At 40.6% G+C, this 20,997-nt stretch overlaps 1 protein-coding gene across 2 annotated transcripts in view; it reads left to right on the forward strand.

Moving 5' to 3' along the window:
- Positions 1 to 20,997, forward strand: part of mgll (monoglyceride lipase) — a 55,183-nt gene that overhangs the window by 9,853 nt on the left and 24,333 nt on the right. For both annotated transcript variants that reach the window (XM_049580134.1, XM_049580133.1), the window contains one exon: positions 12,884 to 12,990. In XM_049580134.1, the coding sequence (XP_049436091.1) occupies positions 12,884 to 12,990 (107 nt within the window). The remainder of the gene's footprint in view (positions 1 to 12,883; positions 12,991 to 20,997) is intronic.

The raw sequence follows: 20,997 nt of genomic DNA on the forward strand, positions 1-20,997 counted from the left end.
TGTTGTGCTGTTACTATGGTGATAGGCAGCAGTTTGAGAACACCAGGCCTATATTTATTGACTCAACCAACTGACGCAGCAGTTTACCTGTATCACACGGGGTGTTTGTTTAAGCAAAAAAGCATAAATGAAGCAGACTGTTTGATATTAAATGTCACACTAAGTGGATTGGAAAACCCCATGCAACGTGTGCAGGGTAGTGGAGGCACCTTGGAAAGGTCTGGTGACTTTAGTTGTGGACAGATTACAATAGGAGCTTGTTGTTACGTTAAGGATTTTAACAGAAATCTGACCATCGGCCAGTCATCCTGCTTTGTTTCAGGACACATCTTTGTGGTTTAATAGTAGATCAATCAATAACTCTGTTACTGGTGGACCAACATATTACAGATACAGTAGCTCGTAGATGGTTGAATGAGAAAACATACCAGCAGGTGAATGCAGGTGATGGAACAAAAATACACATCAGATGTTCTGTTCTATGGTAGCACTCCCAAATAATGTTTTCAGGATGAATATCAACTGGTTGTGAAAGGCTGTAAATGTATTTCAAGGACAGTAATGACATCAACAACAGACAGTATGTGAACTTAGCTTGAACTACTGACATACACTGAGTGTATAATACATCAGCATAACCTTCCTGATATTGATTTTTGCTGTTGTTAACATTTTGTCCTTTCACCACTTGTCTAAAGTTGTTTTGTCGAGATTGTTACTTAAATTGGGAAATTATTTGGAGGAAATTTGACTTTTTCGGGTGTAGGATTTTTTTGTTTGTTTGTTTTTTTTTTTGGGTATCAGCTGATTATTTTCATTAACAGTTCAACTTTATGTTATACAGCTTCTCTCATGTTTTTAGATGTTCTAAGTCAGCTGTATGAATTACAGGACAATGAGACAATTGAACATTTTGAAAGATAAAGTAATACAACCTCCAAATATGCAAATCCTTACTTGAGATGTTTCTCATTGGGATTAGAATGAGATGGGGTCAAAGGTCATGAGCCCCTGAAAAGCCCTTTCACTAGAATGAGGAAGTAGGTGAAAGGTGGAGGGGAGGGGCATCCACAGTGTTTGACAGATCACACAACAGATGTCCAACAGGAGGAGACCACCATACCAGCCTTACACCCACTGCACACCTGCATCTTCACATAACAAACAACAAACAAACTTTGTGTACGACTGACTCATAAACACAAACACACACATAGTTTGTGTAAATAGGTCACGCTGTTATCAGAGTTTTTGCTGATGGTGTCGGGATGAGTTTCCTTCCCTGTCTGCATTTGTGGTGTCAGAACATTTCATTTCTCTGCTGCTCACTGCTACTGTTACACTTGTCAGTGGAGGATACTTTACAAAGATAAAAGCCCTATAATGGTTTCCTTCATGTTTGTGCTTGGGGGCAAATTTTGGTTGAATAACACAGTGTATAAAATATTAGGGGCACTAGTACTCCCATAAAATTCACTGAGTTGGTGATACCAAGTGCCAGCTGTGATCATTTACTGCAAATTAATTTGAAAAGGACACAGAGGAGAAGTCAATTTCAAGTTTTCTTTTCACTGTTGATCATTTTCACAGTGACTTAATGATTTCATTGGGACAGTAACAGGAATTACTCAGTCAGTAACATCACAAGCAACAACCTTAACATTAACATAAGCTGAGACATAGTTTGTGTAAATGGGAGTGCACACGTGCAGCTAATTTTCAAAGAATTCTACATAATTGATTTCTACAAATTAGATTGGTTTCTGCTGCTATACTGATGTTTTAAATGGTATGTATGAAATGCAGTTTGATTATGGGGAAAGTGGAATGTTGCAACGGCAAGTAGTGATATGACACATCAAAGAATAATGCAGTTACATAAGAAGAGAGCAAACGGGTTACGCAAACTGCAAAGCTGCAAAGAAAAAAATGTGTAGATGGAGGATTCCTGCAGTAACAAGAAGTGAGAAATTGCATCAGAGATAGTTTTTTGTTATGCGGGCTGTGTTGGTGCATAATAAAAATGTGAATTTATAACACAAGGCGACAGAAATCCTGAAAGGTGAAAGAAAAAAAAAATCTGGTGATGCAATTTCCAAGTCTGATGTGGATTGTTTTCTCTCCTGTGTTTGTGACTTAAGAACACGTGAAACAAATATTTTGCAAGGACAATCTTTCCAAGTTTCTTTTCTTTTTTTTTCTTTTCATTTGTGAAACAGGTGGAAAAATGTTTTGCCTCGTGAATTGTTGTCTTTGTTGTTGTAATTCTCATTTTGGCCACAGGAGGCTGACGTGCACTCCTAGTAACCCCCTAAAAAAAAAGAAAAATCACCTGCCAAAACTTTTTTCTTACCTGGTTTTTCATAAAAAGTGGAAATAAAGTAACTGAGTAAAGTTCCCACCTGTTCTTAAGTCATAAACACACCAGAGAAGACAGTTTAGATCAGACTTAGCCAATGGATCACCAGAATTTTTTTTCTCACTTGCCTCTTAAGGCTTCCGTACAAGTCTGTTCAGGGAAAAAAACAAACAAACAAAAAAGAACATGTTTATGCCCGTACTGGCGATAGCTGTAGCTGGAGACATTATATTTTCGGGTTGTCCGTCCATCCATCCATCCATCCATCCGTCCATCCCATTCTCATGAATGCTCAAGAACGCCTTGAAGGATTTTCTTCAAAGCTGACACAAACGTCCACTTCGACTCAATGAAGTTCTTATTAGATTTTGGTGGTCAAAGGTCAGGATCACTGTGACCTTGCATCCGTCTCATTCTAGTAAACGGGCCATCTCTTGAACACCTGGAGGGAATTACTTCAAATTTTGCCGAAACATTTACTTGGACTCAACGATGAACTGATTACATTTTGGTGGTCAAAGGTCAAAGTCAGCATGACCTTGCATTCCTCTCATTCTCATGAACACGATATCTCCAGAATACCTCAGGGAATTCCTTCTCATTTGACACAAACGTTCCCTCGGACTAAATAATAAACTCATTTGAATTTGGTGGTTGAAAGTCAAAGGTCAATGTCACTGTGACCTCATAAAGATGACCTTACACAAATGTCTAATAAGATGTAATGATGAAGTGATGGCATTTTAAATCCAAAAGCTCAAAGGTCAACTTCACTGTTACATCATAATGTTCTGCAAAAACACTTCTCTAGCCATTACTCAGTGTCATATCTCAGGAACAGAAGAGGAGACATTTGGTCAGATACTGAATTAATAGTACTTAACTTGAAATTGTTTTGAAATTGTTTCTTTTGTGCTGCCGGGGGCAAGATGTGTGTGAGGCATCCATGTTTTCACCAACACGGATGTAAACTGTAAGAGAAACTTGACAGGTGCATGGAGGCATACATTCCGGGGTGGTAATCCTAGTTTAGTCTATTTTAGTTTTATAATTCTTTTTCTATCTCTGCACGCAGATAGTTTGGGTGTAATTTGTCTATCCACAGAAGACAGTGTGCAGTGTGCTTCTGATGATGTGTAAACTGAAGTAAAACAGGACTCTTGTTTCTTTGCAGTAGGGTAGCAGTTTAAACCTATGGAGGAGCTATCAAGTTCGACTTTGCACATGCTCTTACTCTGACATTAAGTTTCCTGATAACCTTCCACAACAAGCAGATGATTGCTTGTAATGATTGCCGAAAATAGACTGTACTCCGAATAGAAAAAAGAAAAGCTGAGCTGATGAAATGAGTCTGATGTCTTTCACTGTGCAGTGGAACATATTCAATATCGTACATCTCTTTGGTTTACCTTTTCATATCACTGATGTAAACTTTCCTTCTGTGGCTGCCTGCTGTTCGTCTGCCTCAGTTTCTCTCCATCACACAGTAATTTCCTCTGTCTCTCTCACTGTTGTGTTTTTTCTTAGGCGCGCGCACACACACGCACACACACACACACACACACACACACACACACACACACACACACACACACACACTTTTCTGTCACACTTCATCCCTCTCTCAGACTCCATCTCATTTTCCACCTGTCACATTGTTCTTCTGTCATGTCCATTTTGCTTTTGCTCCAAGTGCATCAAATGTCACTGTCACCTGGGAAACCACCGGTTCATACAACGCTTGAAGGTGTATTAAACACTACAATATTAAAAATGAATTGAATTGAGTGGAATACTGTTACAGTGTAACTACTGCTCGCAGGGCTCCTTGGTGAACCACTGTGGTCTGTTTCTAAAATGTTCCTATTTTAAATATAAATATGGTGTGATCTGGCCTATAATTTAATATAATTCGTCTCAATTACAGTCACTGCGCTTCACCTGGGATTCAGTTTATAATTTGGCAAGCTGGTCATGCGGTTTCTTTATTTTAGTTTTATAGTCTTAGAAGGTTTCTAAGTTTGGCTTTTCAAAAGCTGCTGATGACCTGTTTCCTCTCCGTCTCACATACATCTCCTCATACTGTCTTTGATCCTCTCGTTTTCTCTCTTTTCCTTTAATCTTTGCCTCTATATTTCTATACACACCCCTATAACTGTACGTTCACTGAGTCTACAGCACTGATGTGGTCACACACACGCTGTACATCACTTCCTTTGGGCAGCTCTTCAAAGAAAGCTCAACAATTTGTGGTTATTTTTCCCACACTCGCACTGTGACACACACACAAGATTAGAGTGAAGGGACACACACCATGAAGTTCTGAGCAGTCTAAGTCTATTAATCGTATTAACATGCCAGTGTTCGGTCATTCCGTCTCGTCCTCTGGCTCCTGTCCAGTCGGGACACAAAGACGCCAAAACCTTCAGCGTTAATTTAACACCACAGTATGTTTATATAAGAGCAAACCAGCAAAAGCTAAATAGACACATTCACATGGTGTTGAGCTGTTGCCCCAGTGATATGTCACAATCAACATTTTTAATGTCAAACATGTCTTTTAAGTTCTTCTGCCTGATTAAACCTGGTTCTGCCCAGTCAGGTGCAACAAAACAGGAGAGTCAGGGTGGTTTAAGCCTTTTTTACAGCAGATGTTTTGTCTAGTCATGGTAGAAAATGTTGGCTCCATTCTATTGAAGTGTCCCAGTCAGTCATGACAGTGTGACAATGAGCCACCATGCGCAGTACCAGGTCCCTGAAACTGACGCATCTAATTGAATTCAGCCTTCATTCATTTTATTATTTACACCTGTGCTTTTTCTGCTGTCACATGTCAGAATGTCTAGTGAAACAGGCCTGTCATTCTGCTTGCACATTTTATGAAGCAGATTGCTGGATTTACTTGCAGAGGCACTGTAGCTCTGTCAGAGGTGCCACCAGAACTGAAATATACAGGTTTCAGTTTTTTTTTCCAGCAAAAACAATTGTAAGTGAAATGGAGAATATTTGCACTAAAATGTACAATTATCATAATGTCTCTATAATGCAGAGACTTCTTCCATCCTCATTCTAGTCCCTTGCGTCAGTGCTCCATGTTACCAAGTAAATGAAAGACTATTTGTGCTTTCACAAATATTTGCACAAGGAGATTTTTGATAAGCGATCATCAGCAATGTGGGTTTAATGACTGAGTGGGAAAGGCAAACAGTAGAGCAGCTAGAACAGTCTGATAAGTTCAGAAAATTACATCACTTTACTGTAATGCAGCCTTTAAAACCAGGAAATGACAACACTTACGAAACTACCCAAAATTTAAGACAGTATCTAGTCTTGTATTGCTATACATAGACATACACTGATCAGCCAAAACATTAAAACCACTGGTGGGTGAAGTGGATAACATTGATCATCTTGTTACAGTGCAATATTCTGCTGGGAAACCTTGGGTCCTTAAGGTACCCCCGATCCACGGTGGGTACTCCTTGCACCAGAAATGGCTCTGACCTGTCAAGGCATGGACACAGGACCTCTTGAGGGTGTCCTTTGGTGCCTGGTATCAGGGTGTTACCATGAGATCTTTTGAGTCCTGTGGGTTGTGAGGAGGGGTAACAGTACGTCCCATAGATGTTTGATCAGATCGGGATCCAGGGAATATGGACAACAGGTTGACGCCTTGAGCTCTTTGTTCATTCCTGAGCAGTTTTTGTGGCGGGGAGTGGCGCATTGTCCTGCTGGGGGGCCAATGCTACTGAGGAATTCTGTTGCCATGAGGCGGGGTGCATGGTCTCCACTGGTGTTTAGGTGGGGGGAGCGTGTCAGGTGGCATCCACATGAATGTCAGAGCCCAAGGTTTCCCAATAGAATACAGCTAGGGGGCTCAAATGTTGTCAGGCATATTTTCCCACTATTTAGCTTCCATACTGTTTTTCTGTTAAGTTAAACTCCTCACTGCTGGTTCTCTATGTTATTCTGGTGATTAATTATGGGAGTGTGTCCCCTTGCAGCAGAATGAATGTCACAGCTTTACTTGTTATTGCTCTGGATGCTGGTTATGATTTCTCAGCAGTGAACTGTTGTAAGACAAACAGTTTCTTTGTGCAGAAAATAAATTATCAAACCATGTAGGAACAACATGTTCACATATTTGAAATACATTAATTATGTTGTGGAAAATAGTGGAAAAGTCTTTCCTCCTTGTAAGTGTGAGACTCTGTGAGCATCAGCCACATGCCTAAAATGCCTAAGATTTTTGCTTTTTCGTGTAAAATTTACAGTCGAAGGTACAGAATGTGGCATTTGAGCACAGTTGGAAGGTTTGTGAGTTCCTAAATAATCTCGGAGCAGCCAGTCAGCATTGCATTAAGGGGATTAGGGTCTTGGCTTTGTTTTGGGCCTGTGGTTGTTTGGAGTAGCTCTGAGTAGAGCCAGGGGAAGGACTAAACTCTCTCTCACTCTCTCTGAGTGTTTTAATAAGGCTGGTTATAAGCCATGTTGTTCCAGCAACTGAAACTGGTGTGGGAGACAAGTGGGTCTCCGGTTCCCATGAGACATGAGAGAGAAAGACACAGAGAGGGAGAACAGAGATAATGACAAAGAATAATTAAAAGTTTCTTTTCTTGTTACTGGAAGATTAAAGTGCGTCAGATAAAGGAATGAGTCCTAAAACCTGATAGCACCCCTGGTTCCCTAGTCTCGAAGTCAGGTTTTTGGTTAGATACCTGAAATAATGTCTGTGGTTAACACAAGCTTAACAGACTGTCGTGCTTTGTTCCACGACATAAAATATGACAGTAAATACCCCACTCATGAATTCTGAAGCTTTTATGTGTCTTTGAAAAGCTAGTAGCGAACAAGTGGCTTAATGTAAATGCCGAAAACAGCCTTACAGCCTTTTTGTGGCAGGGATGTTAATTAATGTGACTGTAGTGTAGTTTGTTTATAGCCTAACATTAGCTTTTTACATCTGCTGAATTCATTTAGGCTTCAAAAATCAGTGGTGTTCATTTGTGAGGATTTTCTTGCTGAACAAAACGTGTAAGTATAATGAACGTTTGTGTGCCACAGAACTTATTTTCTGCAGTAATCCAAAATCCAATGGAAAAATCACATAGGCTTTTTGGTGAGGTAACCAGGGCGACGCTAACTTCTGTGTAGGCCCATGGAAAAACACAACCCGGTCTCACTCCGAAGAAACACAAACACCGACTTTAAGGCGTTCGCGTCCCTTAAGATTCTAAAGCCATACCTGGTCTTTTTTCCTAAACCCAACCACATGCTGTAGTTGTTTGAGGAAAATAAAACTTAAATTTGCGGTGTTGTACTGACATAATGCATTTATTACCTCCCAGAACGTCAACAACCAATGCGCCCAGGGTACCTTTCACGTCGTATTTGGACATGACAAGTCCATGACCAAACGTCAATATTTGAGGAGGGCGGAGTTTCCTTGGTAAGTCCTGCCCCCACTTCATCGTGATTGGTCAATGCTACTCTGCCTTCAAATGAAAGTTAGCATTAGCCTTATGATACCAGGGGCCTTATTCACGAAACATCGTGAGCCTTAAAGTTTCTCCTAACTGGCCGAGTTAGGAAAAACTCCTAATAATAACAGGAATGTCAGTCCTAGCTTAGTAGCTAAAAAAACGACCATATAGGTCATCTTTGCAAGCTTAGTACGACCCATATTCCATATATGCAGAGACCTCTAGTAGCTGTAGTAATTATGGCGAGAGCAAAGGAGCAAGTCAGGTGACGTAGCATAAAGAGCAACACAGTCCATGTAAGGAAGAACTTAGAGTAAACATATTGGTCAAACAAACAGGACTTTCACCCAGTTCACCAGTGTTTGTGTCCTGTATGAAACCAAAAGTTAAAAGTTACTGATTGTAACCCAAACTATGATTTTCCTTGTGAACCTAACCACTTAGTTTTGTTAAGGTAGCAAAAACTGCGACCGTGAGTGCATGCACCTGTCGCTGGTACTCACCAACAGTCAAATATGTTGTTGTGGGAGTCAAAGGTATTCTGTTGTTTAAGTATGAGGACATCTTGAACTTAGAGTTAAAGGCAGTCAGATGACTCCTAAGTCACTGAAATGTGCTCATAGTCAGTTGAATGCTGCAGGTAATTTGCCTGAGAATTGATTTAAAGTGCTGTAGATGTCCATTATACAAAATAAAGCATAATTCTGAAACAGTACGGCCTATTTTTAGCCTAGAATGTTTCCAGAAACTAATTTATGCTGCCCTGTTGGCTGCCATTGGTCTTTTCTGTAGCAAAGACTTATGAGAGCCCAGAGTGTGTGGTGCATTTGTCCACCCAGGGGAAGAAAGAGTTCAGGTTGATGTCTAAGTAAAATAGTACAATGCCAGAATGTCACAGCCTATTGAAGTAACACTTGTGCCAAGCAAATGCCTCTTGAGCTTTGCCAGACCACTTTTAGCAAAGTGGAAATAGTGAGCTATTCTCTGCACGGCTGAGCCAACATACTGATGATGCCTGAGTATTGTCACTTGTCTGCAGATGCCTAGATCTGAATGAATGCAGACATCTGTTAAGATTCTGGGTAATTAAATCCTTCCAAAAAAAATCAGACCTTACATCTCCCACTGTTAGCTGTTACCAGACGTATTGCCTTAATTTGATTTTTAAAATTTTATCTTTTTGACAACTCAGGCGACAAATAGGAAGTGAAAACTGAGGAAAAAGTGAGACAGGAAAAAAAAGGATTACTAAGCAGCCCAAAGAGGTATTTAAAGATTGATGGATGGAGAGCATCTTGGGAAAAGAAAGACAGCAAATTAAAAATGTCACATTACAACTGTGGTTTTCAGTGGAGTGTGCAGAGTGTTGTTCACTGTACAGTCGTCTTTACAATGAACCCAGATTAGCCCCATTAATCCCCTGCTGCCCCTCGGCATGTGTGTTACTGAACATTGTGCCCATACAAAGCCACTCATTCACACACACGCTCACCAAAGCACACACACACATACATGTATACACACACTTGTTCTGAGCCAGCAAGTGCAGAGGAAGTCTCAGCCCCGAGGCGATGGCTTTTCTAAGAGGAGGGAAGCAGCAGCGAGTGAAATCAGTGCGATTTTGCTAATGAAGCCTGATGAACAGCTACTCTTATTCCACTCTTTTACCCGCCTCACACTCTCGCTCACTTTCTCCCTGTTTCACTCCATTCCCTTTTTCTCTTTCGCTGAATACATTTGGGCTAATTGTCTGCCGCTGATTGAAGCTCTCACAGGCTTCTCAGCACTGCTGCTGCTTAGAGAGAGAACACTGCAGCGTTTCAGTGCTGCTCCACTGCTTAATATGCGTTGATAGAAGAAGTACAACCTTAAAAAACCTTGTCTCACAGGCAGTGCATTAATTACCAAAAGGTCTGTATTTATGAGTAAACATGAAGTTTTTAAAAGAAGATTCCTTACACGATATTATCATAACTTTCCTTTTCTCTGTCATCATCTCTCTGCGCCGACTGAAATGGATTTAATAGGTGAACTTAAGAAGAGATTATCCTGTTAGCTTTTACATAATGGGTCAGTTTTGTTAAAAGAACAATATTTTGAACAGTCAGTTTTGGCGGTAGCTTTAGCTTTGTTTGACAAGCTGCTAATTGCATTGTGTGTAATGAGACAGTTGAGTTGCCTTGAAGGACAGGTAGACAGGCCTAAGTGTCCAACAAGCCTCAGTTGTAATTAATTGAAATTTTAATTTCCAATATTATATATCAAACATTTGCATATTGGCAATATTAAAAAGCTAGTAGCACAAAGAAGGCAGTAAATACTAACACTAAATACGACATACACAGTCACAATTCTACCTCAGTCAAACACGCACACACAAACACACACTATTGGACTCTTTACTTACCTTTATAATGCACGGGCTTATGGTATTGTAATGCATATAACTTTTAAATGTCATTGACTTAATTTCTTACTTTGTTGTATTCATTATTTATTTGTTCTTAATTTGTTTCCCAGTGCTATAACATGCAAGTTATATGTTACCTGTTTAGTAATCATGATCATAATTACAATCCTTATGGAATTACTAATCAACTAAAATTCCAGGATGAAAACATAAGTAACACAAGTAGTCATGTAACCATATCTGATATTGAATAACCTGCAATGGGCACAATATATAACATTCAAAATATGATGTCATGGTAAACCTGCAAAAACAGATTTTTTTGAAGAGCAAGTTGTGAACACAAAGTTGACATGTCGTCAACTTTTTAGTTGATTTGGTAAACGTGTAAGCGACAGTTGCTTATTTACTCATTTGGAGTCTAGTTTTAGTCCACCTGATGAATGTAAACCCCATGTTAACTCTCTTTTAGCTCTGTTTTTGGTCTCTGCCAACTAACTCGCTAACTGTGTCTGTCCATTGTTTGGTGTTGAGCAAGTTATAGGGTTTTAGAGCCTTTTAACAAAAAAAGCTACCTGCTGTGGCTGAAAACAACGTCATGACAGCAGTAACAGTGAACCAAAGCAGTAAATATGTGGGCTGAACAGTCAAACAATGAGCTGAAACTATAGAGCCCTGTTAAGCTGACGGAAACTGCAGATTCTGACGCTGTTTCGCTGTAGGTTACAGGGATAGTTCATGCCAAAATCAGAAATACATATTTTTCCTCTTACCTGTAGTCCTATTCTATATCTAGTCAGTCTAGACTGTTTTGATGTGAGTTGCTGAGTTAGGGATTTCGGCCATAGAGATGTCTGCCTTCTCCTAAATATATGAAATTAGATAGCAATCTATCTAATCTATCATCTTTACCAGACTACACCTGCTAACCGTATCACTGTGCAGAGTGCAGCTTTCATCTACTGCTAGCTTGCCTAGCACCACTGAGCTAGCTAATGCTACAGCTCAGCTGAGGAAGATGCCATTATTGTTTACATCCGCTTGTCCATGAGTAGATGCACACTTCCTTTTGTGCAGTGATACAGTTGGTGGGTGTAGTTCTGTGGAAAGAAAGTAGTTCCTACATGAAACTGCTCACAACCACACAGTTTCTGTGGATTATTTTGAGTAACCAGGTCATGATTTCTGGAAAGAAACTTTTGAGCACCACAAGCTGAGCTCCATCTAGTTTCATTATATTCAAGAGAGGGCATACATCTCTATGGCCGATATCTTGAACTCGGCAACTCACACCAAAACAATGTAGATTGATAAATAGTCCTACAGGTAAGAGGATAGTTTTTGATTTTGGTTGAAATTATCCTTTAACCACTACAAGCAACCCCTGACACATTGTCACATTGTTTCACTTTGTCTTTTGATACAGTATTGTTATAGAAATATCAATGAGCCCTATAATTATCTCGTTCTGTTTCATGATACTGCATAAACCAAAAACCTCTTTGAAACACAGTTTTGTTTTGACACCAGTTTGCCCCAGAGGAGATAGTTAAGTGACTGCTAATTGAGTTTTAATTGAAACATCTGCCAGCGTGCAATTTAAAAAAATATATGCCTCCATGAGCGGAGCTGGGACAAACAGGAACACAATAATATCAGAAAACACAACTCCCAAAAAAATGCCTCTTACACCGTATCATTAATGCGTGAAATGAAATTCCGGTGCTATTTACAGCATAATTTCCTCATTAAGAAAATGGTTTTGCCTCAAACCAGCAGAAAAACTTCAGGATATTTGATGTGAAGTGTTTATTTCCATGCAGCCGTATTGAGTGAAGCATCATAAATCACTCTGTAAACTTCTAATGTTCTCTTGGATGGAAGCTGAACCTCTGAATCTGCTGTTCCAAAGAAATATTTGCATACAGGCTCCATTTTGCTGAACGATCTTCTCAGAAAACCAAACCATAGTTTCCACGAAAAGAGAGCAGGAGTGTTGAAAAGCTTATCTTCTGTGTATTAATTGTGTTTTGATTTCCCTCAGTGTCTCTTTAGAGTCAGGAAGGAAGGGGTGTGTTGAGGCAGGCAGACAGACAGATGGATGATAGCTGCTATCTCTGAAAACATTCTCATCTTTCTTCTATCATCTCAGTCTCTCTCTCTCTCTCTCTCTCTCTCTCACACACACACACACACACACACACACACACACACATAATTAAAGCAATGGTGAACTGAGATATGTTCATTTTATACCTCAAAAGGAATTCACACAGAAAACTGCCTGTCAGCGAGGATTTTTTCAGATTATCATTGCGTCAGATTGTTTGTATTTTTTCCTTCTATGTACGTTTCTGCTTTAAGTTCATCTCCACCCCATCAGTTCCTCCATCTCACCACCCTCCTCCCCTTACAGTCTCTTCAAATAAAGTCCTGGACTGAAGACAGACAGAAATCTTTTAGATTTACTTCAGCCGGAACAGTTTGATAAATCAAGGAAGGATGACGCTCCCAAAAAATGCAAACATTTGCTGTTTGTTTGTCGCTGTGTGTGTGTGAGATAAAAAAAGAAAAAGGAGGCCAAGCTCAGGTCTGCCTTTGTGAATTAACTCTTTCCTCTCCTCCTCTCAGGGCTCTGGTGTTAATTGTCCATGGGGCCGGGGAGCATTCTGGGCCGTACGATGAGATTGCACAGAGACTGAAGGAACTGTCCCTGCTGGTATTTGCACACGACCATGGTGAGTCACAAACACATTATGTTACATTACATGAATGCGATTACACCTACACTCATGGTTGCCCTTGTGTTCATCCGGAGTTCAGACATAGAATAGCTTGTGCATAGCTTCAAAGAAAGCCCATCATCCCCCTCTCCGCAGTAACGGGCCTTGTTAATTGTTGACTGAAGGAAGCCTGTTAGGGAAGATTAATTAGGCTCGGTGGTACATTGCTCCATTGTTCTTCAGCAGTGCCTCTGTGTGCGTAAGTGTGTAGGTGGTGCGCTTTTAATGCACTGTCAAGGAAAACTTCACAAGCGTCGGTTTGAAGTGTGAATGAAACTTCTGGCTCTGTTCAGGTTTCAGCGAAACTCTGTCTTGCTGACACCTCAGCACTGGGGGAACTGGTTCTGAGCTCAGACAAGAGACCAATTTAGGTTTGTAGCCAATTCTCATGGCCAGAGTGAATAACTGTTAGCAGTTAATGGTTTAGCATCTTGTTCAAGGTTATGTCAAGAAAAGCTCCCCAAATTCTTTATTACAGTTAGAGAAAAGTGGATAAAAGCTTACAAGTAATAGAGATATGCCTTCCTCGGAGGGCTGAAGCTGCCATAGTACACATAAGGCTGCATTTACATCAAATAAACACCAGTCCTCCCATTTATTAGAATGTGGGTAGTATGTCTAGGCTGCAAAAGTGGGGCCACACAGGTTCCTGAAACCATGGCTGCCTGTGGCAAAAAGTTAAGACAGAATCAATGCAACCTGATGGCACGTTGCAGCGACTGATCACGTACCCACCGATGAGACCGGAAGCAAGTCCAAGGGAACAAGTAATGCAATCTCTTTCTGTCGTTAAATAATACTAGTCCACACCCATTGAGTACAGCATACCATACCATGACTTAGTCATAACAAAAATTAGAAAAAAACAAACAATATTCGGCCACAGGGGGAGCCACAGCGATTGGTCGCATTTTATCCATTTTTAAGCATTTTTCTGTTGTCATAGCGCCACTCAGTTGCCAATTAGAATTAAATTTCTCCAGTCACCTTGAGGCATCCTGTTCTACATATCTACCAAGTTTAGGAAAAATCGATATGGCGGTTAGGCCTAGATAAGAAATTAGCTCTCTAGCGCCCCCATTTTGTTTGATGGGGTCAATAATGGAGGGGTCCCCTCAGATTATGTGTGGTCATATACCTACAAAGCTGCGTGGTGATCAGTGAAACCCTTGACATGTTATACACCTTTATGTGATGAACTTTTGCCAAGAGGGAACTTTAGATACTGGTCCCTAGATTATGTTCACTGAGTTTCATGCAGGTTGGTCAAACTTCCTAGGAATAGATCGATTTGAAGTGTTTTTAAAAAAATTAAAAATGGCAGAAAATCTATATAACCGGAAGTTATGGGTTCTTGAGGCAAATTTGTTCCTCATGAGGAGAGGCATCTCTGCACAGCAAGTTTCATGTCTCTACGACATACGGGGCATGAGATATGCCCATTCAAAGTTTGCAATTTCAATCGGTTGCTATAGCGCCCCCCTTTGGCCAATTGATGTAATATTGCTTCATTCGCATCCTCCCATGACCCTCTACCACTGTGCCAAATTTCACATAGATTGACTAAGTCAGTGAGGAGAAAAACGTGAAACAGACACACACAGACACACACACACACACACACACACACACACAGAGTTTTTCGTCATTATATAGTAAGACTGTACTGACAAGCTCATGTATTAACAGCTCATGTGTACTATCCAATAGAGAAGAGCACTTACAGTGTCTGTGTGCATGCACGTGTCTGTAAAGATACTACAGTATAGATAATGAAAAGGGATTCTACAGACCTTTAATCCAACATAAACAAACTTACCGAAGACAAGTACTCAGTCCCTGCAATTGGCTCTCTATAGTTGGTTTCCCCCCTTCACTCCCCTACAAATGGGCCATTTACTCTAAGTGACCACACAGCCACACAACCCTGGAGCTAATCACCATAGTGCCTGATTTGGTGTCAATGCAATCTAGGGAACAGAAACTTGTAACAAATAATACGATCATAAAATTACAATCAAAAGGATGCTAATCAGCCAATTGACACACATTGATGTACAGCTGTTAATGGTGTTATGATGGACTTTTTTGCCATCATAAGGTTGAAATTTAGTTTTTAGCCACACTAACAGCACGTCTGTTTGGAGGTTAGTTAGTCAGTCCACAACTTAAGTTCAGACTGAAATACCAACATGTGTATTGGATATTGGATGTATTGCTGTGAAATGTAGTACAGACAGTCATGGTCCGCACAAGGGTTTAAGTGGTATACCATGAAACTGCATGGTATGAAACTTGATGGTTATCATACCATGTACATTTGCCTATCTACAGTGTTGAAAAAGAAATGCAGGCAGAAGGAGAATCGCACCTGTACTTACGCATCTCCTTTCTCCTTGACCGCCTGTCAGACATTTAACACATACTTCCATTTAAAAAAATGCTTTCAAGTTTTCTTGAAACCCTGTTTTCATTTCTTTAAGGGTCATTGTACCTAATAAGAATAGGGGCAGTGGTTAGCATTGTCGCCTCACAGTGAGAGGATTCCTGGTTCAAACCCAGGGTGGGGGAGCCCTTCTGCGCGGAGCTTGCATGTTCTCCCCGTGTCAGCGTGGGATTTCTCTGGGTACTCCAGCTTCCTCCCACAGTCCAAAGAGTGTACCCTGCCTCTTGCCCAATGTCAGCTGGGATAGGCTCCAGCCCCCCCACGACCCTCAAGAGGATAAGTGGTTCTGGAAATGGATGGATGGATAGATGGATGAAATTGATAAATGATATTTAGTATAAACAGTCATGCCCACCTCAGGGTAAATTGTAATAACCAAAATACTTAACTTTATTTTCAAATATTTGCAAAACTAAAGACAATCCCATCATCCTCAGCTGTACTTTGTGTTTAGTGCAGATTAGCGAAGATGACCAGCATGATTTTTTTTTCAACTGATATAACTAACAAAACCTCCCCATGATTCACCGTTGGCTGTTTTCCCAACTATATGTTCACTTTGAATGTGAAATGGGCTCAGAATGCAATACTGGTTACACAGAAAGAAAGGAAGGCATAAACATGCATGAAGAAAGTGTTAGCTTGGTGGTACATAGTAATCAGGTCGTGTCATCTCAATGGCAGTGTCATCTTGATTCTGAGACATTCCTCCACCTAGGTGCTCTTATGCAGCACTGTTCAGCTGTACTGGTCTTAGATACAGCAGGAATGTGTGAACTCATGTGACAGTGCAGCAGTGCCACACTAAAATAACAGCAGCATGTGTGTTCAGTAAAAATCATCGACAGACAAACAGGAGCAACAGAGCGACAGAGGGCAATAAAGAAATAAAGTCCCAGCTGTAAATGTGGAAATATTTACAGAGGTAGACGTCTCAATAAAGAGCTGGCGGGGATGTGAATGATGTGGATGACTGAGGCTGCTCACACAGGAGCAGTTTATTCAGTGACTCACTGTAAAATGTCACACGGTTAAATGGAAAATACTGAACTGGAACAAGTCCCTGTAGACACTAGTTTTCCATCTATCTATCGCTCACAGATACACACACACTCACACATGCACACATGCCTCGGGCAGCCCCTGATGAGTTCAGCAGTTGAAATCTTTCACTTATTCTTCCTCTGTCACACTTTCTTCTGTCTCTCATGTGTTTCTTTCTAATTATAGGGCTTTAGGTCTTTTCCTTTCACTGCCACAGACTGGAGGTTTGTTCCATCAGTCACACAATGCAGCTACACTGAACAAAAATATAAAAGCAACACTTTTGCTTTTACAGGTTTAGGTTAAAGATGTAAGACTTTTTTATGCCCACCAAAGACTTGTTTCTCTCATTTTTTCCCACCATCCAGCTGACAGGTGTGGCATATCAAAATGCTGAACAAACAGCATGATTACTACACAGGTGTGCTTTGGGCTGGTCACAATAAAAGGCCACTCTGAAATGTGCAGTTTGATTACACAACACAGCGCCACAGATGTCACAAGTTTTGAGGGAGCATGCCACTGGCATGCTGACTGCAGGAATGTCCACCAGAGCTACTGCCTGTCAAATAAATGTTCATTTCGCTACCATGAGCCATCTCCAAAGTCATTTCCAGGAATTTGGCAGTACATCCAACCATCCTGACATCTACAGACCACATGTAGCCATATGAGCACATGACTTTCAGATCCAGCATCTTCATATCTGTATCTGGTCTCAGATGATCTTGCAGGAGAAGAAGCTGGATGTGGAGGTCCTGGGCTGGCTCACTAGAGTGGCTGGATGTACTGCCAAATTAATGGAAATGACACTGAAGACGGCATATGGTAGTGAAATGGACATTCAGTTCATGGGTGCCTGCAGTCAGCATGCCAACGGCACGCTCCCTCAAAACTTGTGACAACTGTGGCATTTTGTTGTGTCATCAAACTGCATATTTTAGAGTGGCCTTTAATTGCTACCAGCCCCCAGGCACAACTGTGTAATCATCATGCTATTTAGTCAGCATCTTAATATGCCACCTGTCAGGTGGATGGATTATGGATTATGTTATTATTTAGCAAATTTGTGAACAACATTTCACAGAGATAAGCCTCCTGTGTGCAGGGAAAAGGTCTTTGACAGAAGTGTTGTGTTTATAGTTTTGTTCAGTGTATTTATCAGAGAGCAACCTCCAAATATGGCATGGTGGTTAACCAACTTAAAATTCAACAGCAAAACACCAACCTTACAGCTGAAACACATGAAACATTTTGGCTGTCATAGAATGTGGATACAGAGGTGTATGCATATCCCTTGATGTGCAAAAAAACCCCTCATATTGAGGCAGACATTTCATAATCAAGCAGTGAATATTCATGATGGGTTGTTTGTGAGAGGCACAGATAACAGAAGACAGGACCAGACTAATGCTGCCTGGTGATGCTCAAATCATGTTTGTTCTCTCAATATATTGTAGGAAAATAATGGAATTTTGACAATTAATTAGATCGGTGCTTGCGGAGTTTCTGAATTCATCACTCTGTGCAAAGATTGTTTTTCCTACAACTCTGACTGGATTAGAAAGAGCTTCCTCAGCAGGCCATTATCAGGACAGAAATATTCGTTTTTTCGTTGTTTGATTGAGTTTATTTCAGTGAGAGATGACACTGCACACACCATAAAACAGCCATCATTTGTACCATTACAATTGCAGAGTACTTGAAAAATCATGAAACTCATATCCATTAAAATGTTTGTCAGCATCCCATAGCGTCACATTACACAGACTCTAAATGTTTCACATTATTACAGCTGTGTTTTACTATATTATCATTCCATAGATAGTTGCCAGAGGAGTTATAATTGTTGACAAATACATTAATAAACACTTTAATCTACTTACAACTATATTATAGTGTGTTAGAAACCATTAGTCAGTGTTTACATATTACTTGTAAGTACTAAATAGGGGTCATATATCTTTTTTGTATACATTTTGAAGGTGTCATCTTAGTCTAAAATGACAACTTGGTGATATTTTAGAGAATAAGGATTTAGGGGAATCTATTGGCAGATATGGAATACAGTATTCATAACTGTGTTTTCATTAGTTTCTAATCACCTGAAAATAAGAATCATGTTTTTGCTACCTTAAAATGAGCCATTTGGATCTATATATGAAGCGGGTCCTTTTCCACAAAATCGGCCATGTTGTTTCACCATAGCCTAGAATGGACAAACCAAAAACTGGCCTCAGATAGGGCCATTCGCGTTTTCGCATCAGCCAACGCAGTTCTCCTACATGTTTGACACACAGGAGATGTTTCAGTTGGTAGCAATCTACAACCTCGCCACTAGATGCCACTAAATACTACATACTGGACCTTTAATGAAAAAATAATCAAAGATTTAACATAAATGAAAATAATCATGACTTGCTGACCACATTCTCTTATACCATGTAAATCTTTATTACAACTCGACAGTGGGCACCCATGGTTACTCCTTTATGCTTCTAGGATTTGGTCTGTTGCTCTGGATATGGTCTGGTTAAAAATCAATTATTCACCTTTTTCTAATGTATCAGCCCACTTGTATGTTACCAGAATTAATCTTACTCCCGATGCATATATGATGAGTCAACTAGACTGTCACTGTGTCATAATTAGGGCTGGGGAATATATCGATATCGTTAATGTGATTTGAGACTAGATACTGTCTCAAATTTAGGCTATCGAAAGTGTTGTCTTTTTGTGGTTTCAGGCTGACTTGCAGTAAAGTGATGTAGGTTTCTGAACTCACCAGACTGTTCTATCATTTGTCTTCACCCACTTAGTCATTATATCCACATTACTGATGATTATTTATCAGAAATCTCATTGTGCAAATATTTCGTGAAAGCACCAATAGCCAACCCTTCAATATCGTTGCAATATCAACATAAGGGTATTTGGTCAAAAATGCCATTGTATTTGAATTTCTCCATATCACCCAGCCGTAGTTATCATCAACCCTGAAATCCAACTGAGTCATTACCTAGAGACTCCTAGTGTGAATTTGCAATAGCTGTGACCTCCATGCCCAATTACAGCATCCTGGAGCAAAAAATGTTGGCTGACCGACTGACCGCCTGCCCAACCAATCAGTACATCGAACTACAGAGCTGCTGGTCACAGCTATAAACAGTCATATCAGGACTGTTTGCATGTTGTACAGCAGTGGGGGAGGGGGGTTCTGCAGTGTTTATGTGTCTCTATGTGTAAGCTGTATGAAGTGTGCTCATGTGTGAACATCTCTGTGTGTTCGAGTAATAACAAAAGATGCGGACTCAGTAGAGTGTGAGGTCATTGATCCGACGTGGGAGGGGACACAATGGGCATCGATCTGAAGTTTGCAGTGCTCCATCACTCACTGGATATTGATTTCCACACGCTGCGATGATCGCTTCAGTATTGACGAGGAGAAAAAACATATAGCATCAAGACATCCTCGCATATACGGAGCACATACACAGTGTTTATAAATACACACACGCACTTAAGATTACAGAGCGAGAGCGGGAAGGTGTGAGCTGCACATGTGAATGTTTAGGAGCTCGGCGGTGTTATTGGTTCAATGGTCGCCATGGCAACCTGCCTCACCTCTCACCCACTGCTGCAGAGAGCTCGATGAGAAGACACACACACACACAATCTATATATGCACACACACATGCATATTCATATTTATTCCTCCTCTCCATCTGTCAGTCAAATTTCTCTCTCCTGTCTCTGTCTCTTCTTGTCTGTCTCTCCTCCTCTCACCCCTCCTCCTTCACTTCTACTTTCCCTCCATTTTCTCTTGACTTCACTTTTCCTTCGTCTTCCTTTCTTTTCCTTACCCCTTTATCTGTCCTCTATCCCACTTTTTTCTCTCCCTTCCTTCTTGCTCTCACCCTAATCCAGGTGTACATGCCAATTCCCTTATTTGATCGTGCCTTGCTCCTTTAGACCGGATGTCGGAGGTTGGAGCTGGGAATGACATCACACTCAAGTTGACCGCAGTCAAGTACAACAAATCAAAAACACAGACTATAAAAGTAATGAACACAGCTGCTGTGGCGTCACAAATTGGTTTGTGGACTCATGTTTTGAAGCCTGAAGAACTGAATGTATTTGGGCGAGAGGGTGTAGCTGTGGAGGAGGGATTGATCTCACTGAGAAGCTGCAGCTCGTACTAATTATGTTTTACTTTAAGCTGTAAATGTGTGAGTTATATACAAATTTACCCCCCGAAATTAGCTCTAGAGTCTAAAACCATTTTTTGTGCCTCGCTGTCAACATGTTTATTTCTGCTGTAAAGTTTGACATTTTAACGTAGGGGTTAATCAAAACTGACTGGCTTCAAGGGCCAGCCTCAAGTGGCTGTTTTTGGCACTTATGTGTTGGCTTCATTTTTCAGCCCTGGACGCTGCCAAGTTGTTATTAGCAATAACCAGTTCAAGCCAGGT

The sequence above is a fragment of the Epinephelus fuscoguttatus genome, linkage group LG7 (genome assembly GCF_011397635.1).
Source record: "Epinephelus fuscoguttatus linkage group LG7, E.fuscoguttatus.final_Chr_v1".
In the NCBI taxonomy this organism is placed as follows: domain Eukaryota; kingdom Metazoa; phylum Chordata; class Actinopteri; order Perciformes; family Serranidae; genus Epinephelus; species Epinephelus fuscoguttatus.